Here is a 10,281-nt window from a genome sequence, read left to right as displayed (position 1 = left end):
TTTATTAACCAATGTCTTTGCTGCTGACCTTTAATGATCCAATTCAACCATACAAAGAAGCAAAAATGACTTTAGGTAAACATCACATTTGTGTTTCTTTTTTTCTGTATATGAAATTGCATACTTCCCTACTGTTTCACAAGCAAAAAACAGTATGTGACAAATAAAATATGTCCAAATTCACAGTATTGATAAAAGAGTAGGCAAAAAGTACCCAGATGACCTGCTACTTTTGGAGAGATTATGAAGTGTGCATATGATGGACACTTTACTATCACATAAGGCCACGGGAGAGGATTTGTGAATGGCAGTGAAGCGACTCAACTGACACTGGTTGGTCACATGTTAATGACAACATGGCGGAGGTAGTATGTCTGGATTCTAAAGCATTTTTTATTTTTTTTATTTAAATTCATTATTGTAAAAATGCACATTAAGTATTAATTGATATATATTTGTTTACAATATAAAGTATTACATCACGTCTCAGTATGCTGCAAGAGCATGGCACAAAGAAATGCTCTTTATGCTTACAGAACTGAAACTTTGGGTTTAACCGCGTTTTTTAAGGCGAAAGCATCCGAGATGAAGGTTGGCATGTAGGAGAGAGGCAGCCAGAAGAACTTGGCATCCCAGCCTGGAGAATATCTGGTACGGGGATGGACCGCAGCCACAGCATGCTCCATACAGCTCACCACCTTCATCAGATCTGGATCCAACATCTTCTCAATCTTCTCCTTAATCACCAGCTTTGCTACAAAAACAATTACTAGTTATAACTTTTATAACTTTTAGTAATTAGGAAGTGTGACCTTTATTTGCTATGATTTTAAACTGGTTATTGGATTTGAACTCACTTTTGTCGATGAAGTCACAGCCGTACTCATCCTTCACCTCCTGAGGCAACTTATTCCATAATCTCTCCATGTGACTCTCAAAGACAGTGGAGTCAGTAACAGTTGTTTTGAAGAATCCAGGTTCAATGCATAAAACCTTCACTCCAAACGGTGCCATGTTCCTCCTGCAGAGTGATATAGATATAGTCACGGCGGCATAACTAAAATTAACAGATTTTAAATCAATTCTGGTAATATTGTTTGTTTGGTGGTAAAGTTTAACTGACCTAGTTACATTTGCACCTGTTAGAGAATTTTCTGAAATTATATATATATATGAAGTATATATCCCAGTGTATATATATGAAAAACTTAAACTTAAAAACATAACCAAAAATTGCCCTGGCAACTAACTGAAATAAATAAGTTGAAGTACTACAATTACTAAAATTACAACTGAAATAAAAATTAAATAAAGCTATTAAATGTTAAAAATATATACATCTTTTATCATGAGTGGCTATTCACAGTTGAAGTTATAAGCTGCTGAATTTTGACTGGCTGCTGGCACTCACTTGTGCTGTCTTATCTTATATTTTTAGGATATGTTTGCACTTGCAGAAAGTGCTCGCCCAATTTACATTTCATCGGTTGAATGGTTGCAGAGCTCGATAGAAATGCAGAGAAATGCTTTGAATCTGAATTCGGTTGATTTTGTCAGGATTTTGTCATTTAGTGGTTACTGGACATACTAACCTTAGACTGTCATTAAAAGCTTCTACTCCATACTTAGTAATGCAGTACGCCCCTCCCAGGGTACTAATCCGTCCAAACACACTGGCCACGTTGACCACTCTGCCCTTGGCTTTCTTAATGAGCGGTAACACACTCAGAGTAACGGCTACAACCCCGATCAGATTGACATCGATCATTTGTTTGAAGTCCTCGATATCCAGCCAGTCGTTGGGAGCAGTTGGGAAAGAAATACCAGCATTGTTGACCACGGCCCACAGACCTGCAAACACACACACACACACACACACGCACATTACAAAATACAACCGTTTTCTTTCATCACAAGGGACTGCTAAATACAAAGCTTTGGTAAAGAAACTACAACTTCATTAAAGAACACTATGAGAAAACAAAATATAAGCTTTCCAAAGGCCTTAATAATAATAAAAAACAAATATATGACATCTAAAGTATGTAAGGTAGTACATCTAGATCTCTTTTATTGAATCCAAAAGGATTAAATTATATTTTGCTACATATAAAGATATTTTAAAAGATTTTGAAGTGTCAAAAGGTCATACGGTTTAACCATCCAAAGGCCAAATCAGCCATTTCATTTATGATTTTAAAATGTAATAAAAGTATATATTTTTCATTCTGGCATGATTTTATAACATCATATATCAACATAGTGCAAAATGATATTCAAATTATGTGTAAAAGTGGTTGCTTTGTTATCAGAAAGAATGTCCGGAAAAATGAATTTCATTGACGGCATTCAGAGTAACCAATATAAAGGGACCATTTTGGATCAATTCATGCGGTCAAAATCATGTGACAGGATGTGACATCATTTAGACACCTGCAAAGGACCACATGGTCATGAAGCAAAGTAACTCTCTTTTAACAATTTGAAAGATTAAGTATATATATATATATATATATATATATATATATATATATATATATATATATATACATACAGTATATAGCTGTTACAGTCTGTCTAGTTTCAGTTTAAGTTTTTATGGACTTTCAGTTTGTTTTCATTGGTCACATGTTCTGTTGTCACATGTTCTGTTTCCTGCCATCATCATTAGTTAATTTGCATCACCTGTGTCCCATTAATTAACCCTGTTATGTTTGCTATTTAAGATCCTCCCGTTCACTCAGTTTTGGTCCGTTCACCATCTGACTATGTTTTGTTGCACCTGTCTGCCTGTTCTCCTGAGGACTGTTTTATTAAACTAGTTTTTGGCTATATTCTCCTCGTCCTGCAACCAGCCGTGACAGATGAACGGGCCGCCCTACTTTGATGAACGGGCAATGTTCATCACCGTGCCCCGGGAAAGCCACGACTTTATTTCTTTTTCCACTAACTTTTATTTTTTTGGCCAGCCAGAGCTTGCTGGAGGATGAAACCCTCAACACTCTGTTCTGGATCGGGGCCAACTTCCACCACGTCACCCACCTTCCAGACACCACCAGACTTAATTGGAGGGAAGCAGTATTAAGGTGTCTGGAATGCGTGGGGTCCCGATCCAGAACCCGGCCAGACCCAGATCCCAGCTCATCACCACCACGATCGACGACGCCTGAGCCCCCCGCAGACTGGAAGCTTCCGCCTGCTGCGACGCTAGAGACTACACCTGAGGACGAAAGGGTGGAACTCCCCATCACCCGGAGCCGAAACTCCACCATGAGTCTGACCAGAGGCGTGAGCTGATGTCGTCATCCATCGCCGAGGGAGTCCTCGTGGAGTTCAAGGGGATGGGTGCAAACCCTGCCCAACCCCCGCCACTGAGAGCGAGCACCAGATGGACTTAGACAGTTTTATTGAGTGTGGTGAGAAATTCCTTGTGTCCCTGCAATTCTTATGAATCTGAGTCTATGCCAGTCCTGTTATCCCCACCTAACCTCCCTCTCCCACTACTTCAAATAACTGCTATTAAGGACACTTTATTTTTGGGTTCCTGTGCCACTCTTCACATCCAGACCATCGCCAAGCCTGTTACCCAGTCATTGTTGCCTCCCATCAGTCCCGTCGAGTCACGTCATCCTCCTCTCAGTGGTGAGGCTCCATTGTGGTCCTGCTGGGAGTCTACTCTTCCTGGGCGTCATGAGCCTGTGGCTCCGCCTCCTGCCTCGTCATGCTCTGTCCTGCCTTGACCCGTCAACCTGGCTCCTGTGCCTACACTCCTCCTCCCCTCGACTCCAGCATCGACCATCGAGCATTCAGACTCGCCGGGCTCCCTCGGAACGTTGGCTCCCCCTGGGTCGGATGTCGCCAAGCCTCCGCTGCGGACTTGCGGGCCGTCTGCTGCTCTCCGGCCCTCCGCCCTTTCGGCTTCGGCAAGCTCCGCCCTCCCTCAGGCTCCACCTCCGCCCTCGGTTGCACCATCTTGTCTCGAAGAGTTGTCGCTGCTGCTTTGTCGTGGTCTCCCAGGTCGTAGGCATTCCATCACCGCCTTGGACTTAAGTCTACACGGTGGGCTCCACCTTCGAAGGCTCCAAGGTGCGTAATGTTAGTCTGTCTAGTTTCAGTTTATATGGACTTTCAATTTTTCATTGGTCACATGTTCTGTTGTCATGTGTTCTGTTTCCTGCCATCATTAGTTCATTTGCATCACCTGTTTCCCATTAATTAACCCTGTTATGTTTGCTATTTAAGTTCCTCCCGTTCACTCAGTTTTGGTCTGTTCACCATCTATGTTGTGTTGCACCTGTCTGCCTGTTCTCCTGTGGTGTTTTATTAAACTAGTTTTTGGATATATTCTCCTCATCTGTTACCTTCCTGCAACTAATGATGGGCAGAGCGAGGCTTCGTGAAACACTGAAGCAGTTGAATCAAATGTGCCGTGATGATTCGAGGCTTCGAAACAATCTGACACTTGACTCCACGGTGACCCCTAGTGGTCAAAAGAGTGTAAATGCAACAAAACTCAAACTAAACATGCAGTAAAAACATCTTTTACAAATATATTGCAAATGTTTTATTGAAAGTAAAATCTATTAAATGCAATTAACTAATTCTCTAATAAGATTAGGCTACATATAGAGTGACTGTATATCTGTTCTTTTATCATTTTTCAAGGCTTGTTTCTCTGTTCCATGGCTCAAGCTAAACAGGCCAATAAGGGATTAATAACTACCATTATTCATTTTAATTATTCTAATGTCTAATTAAAGGTACAATATGTAAAATTTTTGCAGTAAAATATCCAAAAACCACTAGGCTAGTGTTATATATTTTGTCCAGCTGATTACTAACAATATCTCTAATGTTTTCAACTACTTGTAAATCATGAGAAATTTCCCATTCTAAACAGTGACACGGGGCAGTGCAGTCGCCTGTCAATGACGTCAGTTACCTTTGTTACCGCCTTTACTGACGTAGAAACCACATGACAACAGTGCCGTGGACAAATGCGGAAGTAGAGTCTAGCGTCCAGCAAACCACTAGCTTGCTTCAAGCAGTTCCTTATTTACTTCTTGCACGTTTTATGGTGGATTGTGTTAATTATTTATGGAACATAATTACTGTTTACCATCTGCCGCTGGTTCTGTCGACAAGGACAGAATAGGCTTCTAGCGACCTCTAGCGGAAAAAAATATCACAAATTGTACCTTTAAAACATCTACAAATTTATAAAACTGATCAGAGATCAGGTAAAACCCATAGACACTTGTTCAATGCTTCTCAGTGAATCTGCATGATTCATATGTTAACTTTATCATCACCCTCTACCGGTGAACCACTGAAATTTTGAACTGTTTTGAAATGTTTCGAAACAGTGAGGACGTAATGAAGCCTCGTTTACTAAAATCACGTGACTTTGGCAATTTGATACACGCTCCGAATCACTGATTCGAAACAAAAGATTCATGAAGCTTCGGAGCTTCATGAAGCATGTGTTTCGAAATCGGCCATCACTATCTGCAACCAGCTGTGACAATAATTTGTGTATATGTATTGATTTTATAAAGTTCACTCAAATGAAAGCTATTATGGATGTTATATAATCTCTTTGAATTTTAACTTTTTCCATCAAATCTTAAAACTGCAAATGCATTCTTAATTGAATTCTGAATTGGTCATAGACCTGATAACATCATATATATATATATATATATTTTTTTTTTTTTTTTTTTTTCAGCTCTCAAAAACAAATGTTTCAAATAGGGCTGTGAATCTTTGGGTAGACAGCAATTCACGATTCATAGGTATTCGATTCAAGAACAATTTTTGCAAATTCAGAACGATTAAATTCAAGATGCATCACATTAAAATTCAATGTGATTTGATTCTGCATTTTAATATGCATTTATAGGGATATTGAAATGCTTCCCTCAACGTGTCTTAGTCAGGGTACGAATTACACAGCGGCCTTCAGGGGGTCAGAGAGTAAGGGCAAAAACAAACCTATTGTTCATGTTAGTTCTCAATGAAGCTACATAACTTTAATAGCCCTATAAAAATTGGCATTTGTGGAAATTTACATAAGCCAAAACTTTAAAAGGGCTTTAAAAGTATTTTTAGGCCTAGTTCATGTTAAATGTAGTGTTAAAGACTACACAACCTTATTAAACTCTTCCAGGTACATTAAACATAATACTTACATGGAGAGACTATCATGTACTTTCCCAACTAATCCTAAACTAACTTTTCTTCACGGAATAGTTATAAAAACAAAGTCGCTTTAAAGGGATAGTTCGCCCAAAAATGAAACTTTGATGTTTATCTGCTTACCCCCAGTGCATCCAAGATGTAGGTGACTTTTTTTCTTCAGTCGGACGCAAATTATGATTTTTAACTGCAACCGCTGCCGTCTGTCAGTCAAATAATAGCAGTAGATGGGAACTTCAACTATAACAGTAAATAAAACTTGCTTAGACAAATCAAAATTAAAACCTGCGGCTCGTGACGACACATTAATGTCCTAAGACACGAAACGATCGGTTTGTGCGAGAAACCGAACATTATGTATATCATTTTTACCTCTAATACACCACTATGTCCAACTTCGTTCAGTTTCCTGTTAGTGAGGTCAAAAAACGCGTTGTGATCACTTCCGTTGTCAGAGCGCGATCAGACCTCACTAGCCGGAAGCTGAACGAAGTTGGACATAGTGGTGTATTAGAGGTAAAAAATTATATAAATACTGTTCGGTTTCTCGCACAAACCGATCGTTTCCTGTCTTAGGACATCAATGTGTCGTCACGAGCCGCAGGGTTTCATTTGGATTTGTCTATGGAAGTTTTTTCGACTCTTATTGTTCAAGTTCCCAATCACTGCTATTATTTGACTGACAGACGGCAGCGGTTGTAGTTAAAAATCATAATTTGCGTTCGACTGAAGAAAAAAAAGTCCTCTACATCTTGGATGCCCTGGGGGTAAGCAGATAAACATCAAATTTTCATTTTTGGGTGAACTATCCCTTTAAGACTAGTCATTTCACTCGGCGGCCATCTTTGAAACGCCTCTCGGGCATCCTGGGCATCATGCAATCTCTTTGAATGGGGAAACATCAAATTCTCCAAAACTGTTCACCAACCTTACGATTAAATGTCATCTTTGAAATCACCAATGAAATCTAACGACCGCTTTATTTCAGCAGTTTCCTCGCACTTTCAGTGTAAAGACATTGAGTTCTTACTTTCATTTATCATTCATTGAACTGTGCGTATGCATTTAGACACTTAGGCTACATTATGCGTTTGCTCCGTCCATGCAATAATGGGCGCCTTGAAACTGCTCAGGTAATGTCAATGAACCATTTCCGACGTTTCCAAGCAATAAAAGCGTTTTATTTCAAGAGTAGTGACCGCGCAATGATTTTATCAATGGCTTGAGAAGTTTGACTCCGGACTATTGCTGTCTTAATAGAGAACTGTCATATGTTTATGTGAACAGCAGTGGAGAGCTCAAACATGGGCTACGGACTGAGCGCGAGCGAAATCCAGTGAAAGGCGGTAAAGAGTGCAGCCGCGCGTATCAGTGAAGGAGAGCTGGGAAGGCGCAAAACATATTCACCAATTCGTGCATGTAGTAATTTAATGTTTATATATTTTAAAGCACTGAATCACCATATAATCGCGATTAATCCGATTATTTGCATTTTACATCGATTATCAACCGAAATAAACGATTCACGATTCAAAAAACATGTTTCAAGATCGATGTATAGGCATCGTCAGGATTTGTGATCGATGCATCGAGAAAACGAGTGAATCGTGACACCCGTAGTTTCAAAGCATTTCAGAACTAATAAGACAACCTCTTTCTGTGACTTACCCGTCTGTCCCACCAGGGTTTTAATGGTGTCGGCTGTTTTTTTAATGCTGTCATTATCAGTGACATCCAAATGCAGCGCTGTGAGTTTGTCGGAGCAGGCCTTCTTCAGCTCATCCTCTCCCTTCTCTGTGTAGCAGCCTGCGATGACACGGAAACCCTTCGTGTCCAGGTGTCTGGCCAAGAGATTCCCAAAACCTGTGTCACAGCCTGTGATATACACAAACTTCTCCGATTTGTTGGGAACTCTTCCCAGTTCTCTGAACCACCGATAGACAAAGAGCAAGACTATGAGACCAACAACGTACAGGAACATGTCTGCAAAAGAAAAGTAAATTTTCATAAGAAAATGATTCACATTTATCAACAAAATATACATGAGAGAGAGCACATTTGGTCAAAGTTCGACTCATAAAGTACCAAGTGAATCATTAACTCACTGCAGGACACTGCAAAACAGTAAGGATTTTGTAGTTCAATAAAAACAAAAGATACATTTAAAATAAAGATAAATGGCAGTATTTGATAAATAAAAGAATAATAATAATAGTAGGTTTTTTGTTTCTTTAACTTTTCACATTGGATAACTGTGCAAATGGGTGATTGCGAAATGCTCAGATTCGTGAACGAATCGTTCTTTTTGATTCGGATGTTCTCAAAGAATCAGTTGAACCGGTTCATATGAATCGGACGGAATCAACAATTCATTGAAGCGTTTATTTCAAGCGGAGTGAACTGGTGGAAGGAATAATATAAAACAGTCGTTAAAGTACTTTTGATTTTAAATACTATAGCATATGGGTGAACGAGGATTTGACAGATGTTACGGAAAGTAAGTTCAATGTCGCAAAAAAGGTAACTTGATTTTATGAGTTTTATCAATGCACATACGAAATAGCGTTGTTTTTCATTTTTTTTAAATTATAATGTGCAAAAATGTTTATTCGAGAGATGTACTTGTCTTTTACATTATTGTTTATAGTAAATGCAAAAGATTTAGATTCGTTTAGAAATGACTTGTTTTTATAAGATGAATCGCGGCTGCAACAAATTGAACTGGGGCGCATGAAATTACAATAAATTTAATAATAATAATAAAAACGTAATATCTGCTTAGATTTACTTTGATATATTAACTAGCTTTTTTGAAACTGTTTTCACATCACGTGATTGCGAATTGACATAAAAGAACGGCTGTTTGTTCTGAACAAATGAACTGTTTGAAAGAACCGATTCCCGAAAGTGATTCGGATCTCACTTCACTAAATCAACGCGATGTCAACCACGAAACTGAACTTTTACACTGTACTGTTGATGCATTGAAAAGAATGAAAGGAAGAAACTAAGCTAACGTTGTTGCAACATCAAAATATCATTATGCGCGTGATCAATACTACTTGAAAATGCCCTGACAGAAATCTTTTGCAAACAGCATGCATTTACTAAAAACTGGAGTTTTCTCACTGTAACTTCTTGCAAAACAGTCTCAGACCGTCCGTATAGGCTAACATTACTCACCGTTTCTTTATAAGATATCTGTTTCTATCTGATCTCTGTTGTTCTCCCTAACGCTTTGTATCTGGCACCGGTTAACCGAGTTAAGTGTGTGCTATTATGTAATAAGTGTTCCGTGCTGCTCCTGCAGGGGGCGCTGAATGATCAGAAAGGTGAGTTTGTTGTGTTTGGCAGTCACAGTGGGAAGGTCAGGTAAAACACCAGAAAATTCTCTCTCATTTCTCATTTTTCTTACAGCTGCAAACAGCTTATATCGGTGATGTCCAAGTGTTGCATTTACAGGCATTTAACATTAATAATAATAATCGTCATCATGTTTGGCTCAAGTGGCTTTCTTTATTATTATTGCACGATTACCATCAACATCACCATTGTTCCAACACTGTAAAAAAAAGAAAGAATTGTAAGAACTGTAAAAAAAAAAAAGAAGCTAAATTGGAGAGAGAAGGCAGACGGGATCCGGAAAAGTCCATGAGCCTAGACTTGACCTCGGGATTCATGGTGCACAACATCACCATATGTCAGCACACTGTCCACAAAAGTATTGGAAAGTGCAAGCCTGAGCTAGTTTGATACATATTAGAACCTCATGGGTGACAGAATCCCAAATATACAGCTGTCAAAATCCGTCCCCAAATGATGAGAGATGTTGATGCATTGCCTTAAAAGATGCTGATTCTATTCTGTTTGTGGATGGACTTTAACCAGCATCAGTTTAAATGTTTTATTCATAGTTCACCCAAAAATTAAAATTTGAAGTTTATCTGCTTACATTTAAGATGTAGGTGACTTTGTTTCTTCAGTAGAACACAAATGATGATTTTTAACTCGAACCGTTGCCATCTGTCAGTCGTATAATGCATGTCAATGGGAACTTTGTCTATAAGAGTAAAAAAAAAAACA

General features: G+C 38.9%; 1 protein-coding gene across 2 annotated transcripts; it reads right to left on the bottom strand.

Annotated features, from left to right (window-relative positions):
* LOC137035622 (retinol dehydrogenase 7-like) lies at window positions 1-9,488 on the bottom strand. Of its 2 annotated transcripts, XM_067409094.1 has the most exons (5): window positions 9,382-9,488; window positions 7,867-8,181; window positions 1,593-1,851; window positions 858-1,021; window positions 1-754 (listed from the first exon to the last, which is right to left on the bottom strand). In XM_067409094.1, exons 2-5 carry the CDS (start codon window positions 8,177-8,179, stop codon window positions 531-533), a joined length of 960 nt encoding a protein of 319 aa, XP_067265195.1. In that variant the 5' UTR covers window positions 8,180-8,181; window positions 9,382-9,488; the 3' UTR covers window positions 1-530. The 2 variants fall into 2 exon arrangements, with proteins under 2 accessions (XP_067265195.1, XP_067265194.1); XM_067409093.1 differs by lacking the exon at window positions 9,382-9,488 and having other exon boundaries at window positions 7,867-8,264.
* Window positions 9,489-10,281: the final 793 nt, after the last annotated feature.

This window comes from Chanodichthys erythropterus, chromosome 14, assembly GCF_024489055.1.
Source record: "Chanodichthys erythropterus isolate Z2021 chromosome 14, ASM2448905v1, whole genome shotgun sequence".
NCBI lineage: Eukaryota > Metazoa > Chordata > Actinopteri > Cypriniformes > Xenocyprididae > Chanodichthys > Chanodichthys erythropterus.
This window is presented reverse-complemented; position numbering and strand designations above follow the sequence as displayed.